This window comes from Leptidea sinapis, chromosome 32, assembly GCF_905404315.1.
Source record: "Leptidea sinapis chromosome 32, ilLepSina1.1, whole genome shotgun sequence".
Taxonomy (NCBI): domain Eukaryota; kingdom Metazoa; phylum Arthropoda; class Insecta; order Lepidoptera; family Pieridae; genus Leptidea; species Leptidea sinapis.
The window spans coordinates 2603344-2615816 of NC_066296.1; the positions used below are offsets into that span (position 1 = coordinate 2603344).

At 31.8% G+C, this 12473-nt stretch overlaps 1 protein-coding gene across 1 annotated transcript in view; it reads left to right on the forward strand.

Moving 5' to 3' along the window:
* Positions 1-5576, forward strand: part of LOC126974531 (synaptic vesicle glycoprotein 2B-like) — a 45052-nt gene extending 39476 nt beyond the window's left edge. Inside the window, exon 11 of the mRNA XM_050822046.1 lies at positions 1039-5576. Within this exon, the coding sequence (XP_050678003.1) occupies positions 1039-1157 (119 nt within the window). The 3' untranslated portion in view covers positions 1158-5576. The remainder of the gene's footprint in view (positions 1-1038) is intronic.
* Positions 5577-12473: the final 6897 nt, after the last annotated feature.

Here is a 12473-nt window from a genome sequence, read left to right on the forward strand (position 1 = left end):
TACAATGCGGTGGCACTACAACTGCGCTCGTCACCTTGAGTCATAAGTTGTTTAGTCTCATTTGCCCAGTAATTTCACTAGCTACGGCGCCCTTCAGACCGAAACACAGTAGGTAATGTGCCGTTAAATTTATTACGGTAACATCTTAACTTGAGACATAATTGCATTTTCATTTTAATGGCACAACTGTCTCGCATCAATATGAAAGAGTATATTTGATAATTGTGAATCTATGGAAGTTAGGACGTCTAAAACAATCTTTAAAATATCTGAGTTGATCAGAAGGGCACTAATTCAAAGGTCATTGATAGGTAACCATATTATAATAGAAGTAAGTATTATATAGTGTTGTTGCAGCCCAGGGCCCATCTATAAATAACGTCACATGTTAAGGGGAAGGGGGGGAGGTCGACGAAGTGTGACATTGTGACGAAGTGTGACATTGTGACAAGCTGTGACAAGGACGGGGGAGGGCCAAAAATTATGAATATTTGTGACGTTATTTATGGCCCTTTTGCATAAATAGGTATCAGATAAAAATAGACAACTATAATAATATAACCAGAAAATTTAGACCCAGTTATTTTTATATTATAATTAAGGATCTAATATTATTCAGAAATAATTTGAAATAACATATGAAAAAAACCAAAAAAACCGCTTCCAGTAAAACTAAAATTACTATACAAATTTAATTTGACAGTAAAATTTATGAACGATTCGTGACTCGCAGCGGCGACCTCTCGCGTTTCGTGCGAGAGTTCCATTGAGCCAGCTGTTCTAGTGACGTCACGTTCAGAAATCTTGGTCTTGTTCAACTCTCAGGTTGTGGCTTCATCTACAGGATCTACTTTACAGTTGATAACCTGCTCAACCCCAATATTTGCATATAAGGAGGTTCAAGTACCACATCGCTCATAAATTTTGTTATCAAATTTAATTTGTGTAATAATTAATCCCAGAGTGGGGTTATCACTTTCAAAAATAATAAATTCTTTCAATTTATATAGTTCATGTCGATATTCTGATTCTTTACAGTGTCAATAGGAGGCATCATGATGCTGAAGTTAGATGAGAGCGGTGCTGAAGATGAAGACAAGACTGAGGATAGTGATAAGAATTTAGGTTTAGATAGATATATATCTACCCACATGTAGAAAAATAAGCCATATTAGTGTATCAATTTGTGTGCTTGACCAATATCAACAAATTTGTATGGACTTGTAATAGTTATTTCTGCAACTGTTGTGTAATAAGGGGTATTAAAACACGAGTGTGGGTTTATCAGACGAGGCGAAGCCGAGTGTGATAATAGTATCACATGAGTGTTTTAATACCTAATTATGAACATTTGCATACAAGACTTTATCTACACCCAGAATATGAATCCTCTAAAAGATCTCTCAAAGATTCTGAAACAGTTAGCTTACTGCTAACATTAAAACAGCCAGTACTAGTAGTAACCTAATATCATCCATTACTGAATATATACAAATAAACTATGTATTAATGAAACAATTATTTATTTTAGTAGTAATTTACATTTTGTATAGAGCAATTATTAAAACTCACTTGAATGTTATGTTCTTTTGCAGCGTTTAAAATATCCGGCGGTGTGCTGCCAAAACTTGAATCGCTCTTTTTTTTAAGAAAAATGGTGGGGTTTCGAATAACCTACTTTTTTTAAATTCATACAGATACCACGCATCGAGCAATAAGAATGTGGCTGTTAGTTGAAACTTTTTGCGCATGAAGGGATCGAAAAAAACCATGGAGTGTTGTTATGAAATTCAGTATAACATTAGAACACTCGTTTGGATGATGTAATGGTTATTACGACATTGGGTGTTTTAATGTTGGCAATAAGCTAACTGTTTCAGAATCTTTAATAGAGGATTTAAAGCATGGGTGTAGATAAAGTATCTATTAGCTGCTGCCCGTGCAGTAAAAATAGTTTAAAAGATGATTATACTTTAAAAATTCAAATTTAAAAACTATTATTTTATCTTAAATACGTAAATTAGTATTTGTTAATAGACTAAGCGTAGCACAGTTTGTTCAAACCCTGACATTTTTCTTAGTTAAGAATTTTTAAACCCGTCATAACTTGTAAAAGAAAAGCCCGATCCGAATAATTTAAAAGTGGAATAATTTACAGAAACATAATTGGTAGTAATTCCAGAAAAACGTTTCAAACCACAAACATGTCGAAATAGAGTTTAGAACACAAAACTGGTCACGTGATTCAAATTAACGGACTGACAAAAAATGGCAGCCCTACTATCAACTACTCTTTAAAAGACATCATGACTTAGTAGCCCAACCCACATGTATGGAATACACTAATATTTATTAAACTTGTAACACGAATTCCTTAAAATGTGATGTTTGCGGCTTGAAACGTTTTTAAGGAACTACGTCCAATTAATCTTAATTAACAAACCCACAAATGGTTAATTATTGATGTTATGGTATCAATATCACCACTATTTGAATCCAACCGTTTTTGAACTTAATTATATAACCAAGGATTTTTGGTGTCACGGAAGTAAAGACTGTGCATGTTGTGACACCTAACGGCTGTTCCCAATATTCAGTCTATCTCTTATTGAGATAAAAATCGTAACTATCGTTGACTTTTCTGTCCCAATAAACTTATCGACGGTAACTGACCTTATCCGTGCACGCTGTCTGTCAATGGGACTACGGATAGCTTACCAGCGATATAAAGTTTGTATGGAAATTGCAATTCATGCGTCCCAATATAAGTCGATAAGAATGACTTATCGGGTATATTGGGACAGCTTCAGATTATTGACAGTTAATAACTGACAGTAGAAGGTAGTAATTTGTCTCTATCTGTAGATAGTATATTGGAAACGGCCGTTAATCTGTTGTACATTCGACTAACACGTAGTTAATATTCGGTATATTTTAAGCGTATTAGAATGTAACAGCTACTGATTGTCCTATAAATAAATAAACAAAAACTATTAATGTGGCTTAGCTAAAATTATTACTCAGGCATTAAGTTCTATCGTGGACGTGTTTGTCAGCAATCATAAGTGCAATTAATTTAATAAAACACGCAAAATAATGTCTTTTTATACAATATTTTGATACCTTGGATCACATTGTACCAATTTAGGTAAGGATCTCTACTTTTCTTTAAATATAATAAATAGCCTATGTTACTTCGTAAAGATGTACTTTACTAATTGTGAAAGAATTTTTAAATAAATCCAGTATTTTTTGAGTTAAATCTTAACAAACAAATAAGAAATCAAATATTTCCTGTTTATAATATTAATAAAAAGGCATTAAAGGCATTTATTTTCTCAAAATTGATTCCTTTTGAATTTTTGTTGATGTCATTTCTAATATACTAGACAATATTACCGCTTCGGAAACAAATGGCTCGCTGAGAGAGAAGAAGCAGCGCAAGAAACAAAACAAAAATTTATTTATTTATTTATTTATTATTTAACTTGAATGGTGTGATATTGTGCTGTGAATGTACTATGTTGTGTGAATCTCATGAAATATTTATTTAGATAAAATGTGATTTTATTATGCATGAAAACAAATTCTGCCTTAAATGTAATATACTAAAGCAAGAAATATCATTGAAGTGTTTCAAAATGGTATGAAAAATCAAAAAAAGAATAGCAATATAACAAGTTACATAATATTTTCCATTTACACAAATACATTTTGAAAACAAACTTTATAAACGATGCGGGACTCGAAGTTCTCGTTTTCCGTGCGAGCGCTCTTTAAATTGAACCAACCAATTTTTGTATTTTATGGTATGCTTTGATCAACTCTCAGGTTGTGGCTTCGTTTACAGGATCTACTTTACAGTTTTTACACTTTTAGTACTTTTTACTTTGAGTCCGGCATCGTTCATAAATTTTGTTTTCAAATTTTATTTGTGTAATTAGTCCTAGAATGAGGGTTATCACTTTAAAAACATAACAGATTGTTTATACTTAGACACTAAATTGAATTCTTTCAAACTGTAATTCATTATATGCACAATTTTGGATGTGACTATGTTATATTGACCTGGGAGGAAGGAAGTTCTATTCAAATTCAAATTCAAATATTTTTATTCAAAATAGGATTTATAATCACTTATTGAACGTCAAAATCTACCATTTATTTTTTATCATTTTATTTTTCATATCATTTTATTTTTTATAATAAAACCAATCATCATTAATAGTGGTTTTTGTATCTTCTGGGGATAACTATCTGTAGAATTATATATATATATATATTTCATCTTCCTGAAGAGCTGCAACCGCATTTGGGATTAAATATCGCAAAATATTGTATTGGATCCAAAATGAGAAAACTTAATGAACTATGAAAATGAAAATTCAAATGTAATATTTTGTATACGTTTAATTCTTACAGTATTTATGGCCAGACTTATTATATACAGACATACTCGCAAAACCTCTAAGGTATCTTATTTTCACTATTTAAGGCTTAATAATAGATAGTGGTAATTTTAAAATATACTTCATAGGTATTCCTGGTTTATTAGCTTCTATATAGTATTTTTTTAGCTTATCTTTGGAATTTTTTATTTCTAGATATGTATCTTAAGATCATCAGGTAGTGTATTTAATATCCTATAATATGTATTATCTAAATCTTAATATATATAATTTAAGTGACACGTTGTTTGTCCGCGATGGACTCCTAAACTAATGAACGGATTTTAATGGGGATTACTCCATGGAGTGCAGTTTGGTCCAACTTGAGAGATAGGATAGTTTTTATTTCGATTTGGCACTCATACTTATTTTTATTCTCAATATTTATTTTGTATGGACATATTTTCCATGAGAGAATTTAGTGACGCACAGTTTGACAGTTTCGCTGTGAAATAATTTCATTATAACAACAGGGAGCATTTTTTACGAAATTATTCTTGATGTTTTGAGTATTGGCAAATTCCTATAAACGGAACAACGTCTGTCGGGGAAGCTAGTATTAAATAGTCTATGAGCCATTTTATTAAGCTTTTGCTGTTGCCCGACCTGTCTGTAAGACATAAGCCTGTTCACTTGCTTTAATGTAAAATTCTAAGATCATTTATACGTCTAGATAGACTATGACAGCTGTGAAAAAAAAATTGAGTTTAGAACTATCATCTACTTAGAGCAATTCACGCACACTAACACAAAGTGTCATACAAATCGCGAGTGTAAGACGGAGCTTGTCACGCACACTAAATTAATATTTCGGGCCTGTTTTTATCGGTTGTCTAACAGCAAGAGACTTTATCTAGACGTATTAATTATCTAAGTAAAAAGTAATATATTTGTTCGATGTGTTTGTAAGAGCTTGTATGTATGGTTCTTAACCGTGTCCTATTATTGTTAAGTTAGTTGATATATTGAAACTCAGGAAAATATTATTAATAATTTTATTTGAAAACAATATACATATTAAACATTTCAACAATTATATAAAATAATTCTTAATACTTATTATAACACTTCAAATACAATTTGCAGAAATAAACGAGTCAAAAAATAAATATTATTTGTTTAACCAGACGTTTCGTTTTCTTTTCAGAGCAATGACCTCAGGGGACTTATACAAATGATTTAATCGCCAAAATCTGGCACGAGACTGAAACGTGCCAGATTTTGGCGAGACAACACGTCCTGAGGATGCCTCGTGTAGAGGCGAAACACGTGTCGAATTGTTTTATAAACAAAAATTCGCGGAATTAACACTAAAGAAAACTTAAATCATTTGTATAATTATGGATTTCCGCAAAGTAACGCCTGATTCAATAAATTTTCTTCAGGGGACTTAGTTATAATCACGAACGGTTTAATCTTGTAAAAAGTATTTTATAAAAATATGTGAAACTACCGCCTTTTTATTGTATAATGGTATACACACCTATTTTAATATTAAAATTTATTAGCAATTTGAAATAAATTTATCAGTATCTAATAATATACACAAATAGTTTTATTTACCAGAAAAACATGATTTTTATTGTAATGGGCAGAACTTACAGAATTATAACAATTTTTTATGTTTTTAATGTCATTCACCTCACTTCTAGGATTAATACACAAATAATATTTGAAAAACAAAACGCGAGAGGTCGTGGGTTCTAGTCCCGCATCGTTCATAAAAATGGTTATCACTTTAAAAACATAACAACATAATTTAGATTTACAAGAGCGACATCTCAAGTCGATTTCCTAATATGAAAATATTCGGGTTAAGCAGGTTTTCAACTGTAAAGTAGATCCTGTAGATGAAGCCTTAACCTGAGAGTTGAACAAAGCATACAAGATTTTATGACGATACGTCACTCGAACGGTTAGCTCATTTGGGAGAGAACTCGCACAGATCGCGAGAGCTCGTGGGTTCGAGCCCCGCATCGTTCATAAAATTTTGTTGTATTTGAGAATTATACGATTTACGATTTAAGAACTTTATTTCTCAGAAGAATATTACAATATTCACTTATAGAGAAAATATATTCTAATTACTATATAATATAATATAATATGCGAGCCGTGAGAATATAACAATATCTAAAATATATCGATTATTTTTTTCTTCTTTAACTATAAACATTAACAGAGTAAGTAAAGTGGAAAAAAAAAACAGTAAACACACACTAGATGAAACACTTAAAAAGAAATAACTATACAAATTATAATCTAAGGAACATTCATAAATAAGTTACCTACACTACACTAATGAATATCAACTAAAGACACAATTCTGAATACAATAATACAAGAACTTTAGTGAATTACGCGATCGAGCGGCGCGATGCGCATGCGCAGACCGTCATTCGCAATTTGTAAATATTATAAAGCTTTGACTACACTGCAGCAACAATTATTCATCTACTTATTTTTAAACTGTAACAATTTTTTATTTATATTTTTAAATATTATATTTTTAAATGTTTTCTTTTAATATTTTTTTAAAAGTATTTAAGCTTTTGATTTCTTTAATGTCGTTGGGGAAGCTGTTGAAAAGTTTCGCCCCTTCAAACATGATATTCTTTTTTCCGTAATTAGTTCTAGGTGTTTTTATATAAATATTATTTGCTTGTCGAGTTATCCTTTTTTGTATTTGGAATGTTTTTGTAAATGTCACTTGGGAATGTATCTCTTTAGATAGAATTTTCCTAATAAGAACGCACGTTTTATACTTATAGAGTTGAGAAATATTCATGATTTCGGTATCTTGGTAAATTTTTGCGGATGGTGTTAAGAAATTATATCGGAACAGTGATTTAATAATTTTATTTTGTGCAATCTGTAGCGGTTGTAAATTAGTCTTTGACGCAGTTCCCCAAACTTCAATTAAATAATCTAAGTGAGACTTGACCATAAAATTATAAATAGTGAAGTGCACTTGCCTTGGGAAGCATCGTGCAATGCTACGTACTGCACCTGTAAGTGATGTTAACTTTTTACGGATATATTCTATATGTTTCTATGTGGTTTCCATGTGAGTTTGCTATCAAGTATCAGACCGAGATATTTTTCTTTATTTATTTTGTTTATTATTTCACCATTGATGGTTAAGTTATTATGGCTTCCAATTTTTTTGTTTTTTGCTGTGAATAATATGTAGTTTGTTTTAGATGTATTTAAAGTAAGTAAATTACATTGTAGCCAGGTGTGTAGTAGATCCAAATCATGTTGTGCTTGTTCTATTATTGTTGTTATAGTATTTCCAAAGTAAAATAGACTTGTATCATCAGCATACAGCGTGATATCTCCATTTAGGCCGATTTTATGTATGTCATTTATATAGACTAGAAATAATAATGGGCCGAGAATAGAGCCCTGAGGAACGCCACATGTGATGAGTTGGGGTAAACTCTCAACTCTATTAATTTTAACTATTTGATATCGGTTTGTCAGATATGATTTGAACATTTTAAATGCAGAACCAGAAACACCAATGTTTTTTAATTTTGTTAGCATGATTTCGTGGCTTACTGTGTCAAATGCTTTTTTTAAGTCAATGAATATTCCTAATGATATTTTCTTTTGATCAATCCCAAGTTTAATTTTTGTTACTAAGTCAATTGTTGCTGCAAGAGTATTAGAATTACAACGAAATCCATATTGTTTTTTGAAAAGAAAATTTGTAGATGTAAGAAATCCATTGAGTCGATTATGTAATATTTTCTCAAATATTTTTGATAAGATAGGAAGCACAGATATTGGACGGTAATTACTGGGATCCATTTTATCACCGGACTTGTAAATAGGAATCACTTTTGCTATTTTAAGGGAGTCTGGAAATTTCCCTTCATTTAAGCATCTATTGATGCAGTGAGTTAGTTTTTCAGCTATAACGTCTTTGACACATTTAATCACTTTTGTACTCATGCCATCTATGCCAGTGCTAGTGTTTGTATCAAGGTTGTCAATAATTTTGACTACTTCTTCTGTAGTGGCAGGATTCAGATAAGATAGTCTAATTTTATATTCTTGTGCATTGTTTAAGAAAATCATAGGTTCTTTACATTGTTTAGAGTTTAGAATTTTATTGGCAAGTTCAATGCCTATATTAGAGAAAAATAAACTAAAGCATTCACATATTTCTTTTGATTCATTGATTTGACCTGAAGATGTGTTTAATTTTAAAGGAATATATTTTTGAATCTTGTTATTAGCCAAACTATTTATCAGTTGCCACATTTTCATGGAGTTTTTCTCACACTTCTTAAAAGCTTTTAAATAATATTGACTTTTAGTTTGTTGAATATTTTTATGGACTAGACTCTTTTGCTGCACAAACTCTCTCTTAAGGTTCTCATCTTGTGGTGCTTGCTTTAGAGAATGCCACAGGAAATTCCTTTTGTTTATTGACTCGATCAGTTTTCTGTTGATCCAATCTTTGCTCAGGGGATTCATGACTTTGGTCTTTATTTGTTTGTTTTCAGTAATAGCTTGCAACAGGATGGTTTCCAATAAAGAATATTCATTACTTAAGTTGGTGGTGATATTGGTCTTAACAGTTTTGTATAAGTTAGTAAAATCAATTGCTTCGTACTTTGTCCGTGAAGGCCGCTCAGGTGTGATTCTTTTTACCTCTAAATATATCTGCTTATGATCTGACATAGAGCTTTCTATGAGAGCCATATGGAAGGTGTTTTCTTTAAGACTTGTACATACGTGATCTAGTATAGTCTTGGAAGTTTTCGTAATTCGGGTACTGTGCTCTTTATCTGTTTTGTTAAGTATCCTCAGGGCATTCTCTTTTAGGACATGCTTATACTCTTTGATCATTTTTTCTTTGCTGAGCAAGTCTAAATTAAAATCTCCGAATACAATGATACGTTTTTTTTGGATAAATGGCTTGCGTATGTCTCTAGAAATTTTTGCACGCTCCTATGTCCATTGATAGTTTTTCTAGATGTATCCATAGGTAATGATTGCCATCTTCACACTGGCTATCCAAAAATTCATGTTTAAGATTTTTGTGGACATATATTGAAACTCCACCACCTCTTGACGATGTCCTGTAATTATAATGATGGGTGTAATTTGGTAGACTTAATCTTACTGCTTCATTCTCATCTTTAATCCATGTTTCTGTCAACACTATGATATGTACATTTGTTTTAAATGTTTCTATAATGCATCTTAACTCATCAAGTTTGCCGGGTTTCGCAATACTTCGAATATTAGCATAAAGAATCGATATTGATTTTGTTGTAGTTGTAATATCTTTATAGTTATTTGTTAGTTCATGTGTTATTTTAGTAGTACTATTTAATGTATTTTCTCTATAATTTAGTTTTTTGCCTTCTGTTCTATTATTTTCGGGGACCCTTTAATATACTTTATAATCAGGTTTTCTTCGCCTTTTTCTTGTCTATTTTTCAATTCTAATACAAGGTTTTTCATTTCTTTCTGTTGTTGTATAGTCTGGTCAGAGTAAATTCGAACACCATCTATTTTAATATTATTTTTATTACGCAATATAGCTATTGCTGTTTCTGATGTGGAAAAACATATTTTTAAAGGGCGTGCTTTAGTGGCATTATATTTTCCAAGCCTCTGTACTCTGACAGCTTTTGGGCAACCTGGGTATATGGTTTTTGTGATTTTTTCTATCTCCCGCCTATCATTTTCACGTCTTTCTTCAACATTTTCAAAATTTTTCTCAGGAATGCCTACTATAACAACATTTTTTTTCCTTTCAATGTGTTCATTAAGTTCGTACATTAAGTTATCATAAGTAGCTTGCGATGGAAATGTAGACGTTGATGATAAGTTAGTATTCATTTTAAGCTGGGCGAGGTCATTTTGGAGAGATTTAATGCTCCCTTTATTTATTGTTACAGTGTCTGATAACGCTACAATCTGTTCCTTAATATTTTTATTCTCAGCCATTAGTAAGTCCATTGTAGTGTTTACTTCTTGTAGTTTTTCTTTCATGGAAGATATATTCTCACTTATAGTGTTTATGGTTTCAGCCTGGTTTCTGCTGGATTCCAATAGTAGTTCCATGATATCGTTTTTAAATTGATCAAGTTGGTATGTAAAATCACTTTCTGGTGTTTTCCTTTTTCGTGAGGAGACGCTGTCCGTGTCTGATTCCAATTCGCTAGCGTTCGAGAGATCTGGTTGGGAATTACTGCTCCTTCCAGCTGATATATTTTTTGTCTTAGTTGACTTTTTAGCAGGAGAACGGATGATGTTCATTTTTGTTATGTAATCTTAAAAGACAGATTGTAATAATATGTATCGTCGGTATGTACGCACCCTTATACTTCACCAAGAAAACAGGTTTCGACTTCGAGTCACGCGTGCGCAACACACAAAACTGAGTTAACACTTCGAGTAATTAAAAATGCACTGTTTGTGAATAGTAGTTAGGTTTAAAGTTGGAAATAAGTAAAAAATAAATCTATGATTATATCGTTAAACAAGTCCGTCCGCTCCGCTTGTTCGGCTCGATTCGAGAATTATAAACATACAGATTCGTCCTTACACATTTACAACCGTTCATAAAACTTACCACTAGTCTAAAAATGAGACGAATCAATCACAATAACAATACAAATTGCTATTTAATTAATTTGAATCGTACATATTTATAGTTAAACTTATTTTATGGCAACACTAGTTTTATACTTGTATAAAACATTAGTTTTATAAATACAAGTACTACATACAGACATACACTAGAACAAATATTAAATAAATAAACATAATTTTTATCGTAATGCTATATCAGCTACTATCATCATTATAAATATGATCTGATAGCCAAAAGGGTATTAACATTTGAAAGGGCTGCATTTTGAGAAATCAACACAGTAAAACACCATGAATGTATTCGGATAGATGCTAGTCATTATACAATTAAATATACATGTGCGCGTACATACGCGCACACACTCACATGAGTGTGTGTGTTGTTGTGTGTGTGTGTGTGTGTGTGTGTATCTGTGTGTTTGTGTGGGTATTCGTTTTAATGTGATAAAAACACAGGATTTAAACTATGTGTATAAAAATATGCGGCGAATACATAAGCTTTGCAATTCAATCTTTCGAATTCGTTTGTTTGTGTTCGGAAGAGCTGTTTAACCTGATTCCTGCCGCCAAATTCCACCTTCGCACGACACGCCACAAGTGTGTGGTGGTCCTCCACAGTGCGGTTTTCAAGGAGCTTTCTTCCACGTACTACAAAGCTGTGGAATGAGCTTCGTTGTGCGGTGTTTCAGGGACGATACGACATGGGTACCTTCAAAAAAAGCGCGTACACCTTCCTTAAAGGCCGGCAACGCTCCTGTGATTCCTCTGGTGTTGCAAGAGATTGTGGGCGGCGGTGATCGCATAACAACAGGTGACCCGTACGCTCGTTTGTCCTCCTATTCCATAAAAAAAAAATGCGTCTGACAGTTTAATTTAATAAATAAAATTATAATTGAACTAACAAAAGCTTAAAAACGAATATGGAGTCGGAAATAATACATATCGTCGTGCAGAATATACAATTTCCTTATCTGGGCTTCTGAATGCACAGAGTTTATAACAAAGTATATGACGTAAATTCCAACGTTTGTTTCGATAGAGGGAAACTTGCATTCGGAATTCCACTTCAATAACAACCGAATCGATTCCCCTATTGCACGCGGTCTTTCATTTCCGAAAATAAGAATTCCAGGTCGTGTTCATATTCGTTTCTCAAAATACAAAAATCAAATCGAATAACGAATGAATGTGTCGTATTAATTAATGTTATTATTCATAAATTAAGTATTTTAATTACATATTAACACAATGTTAAAATCTTACTTCGTTTCGTTGAAATGAAATGAAATTTTATTTGCAAGAAAAATTTTACATAAGATGTTAACATAATATTATTGATAATCCAATATGTTTCGTCAATTGACATGCAAAATAGGTAATAAAAAATATTATAAAGCTGCAATT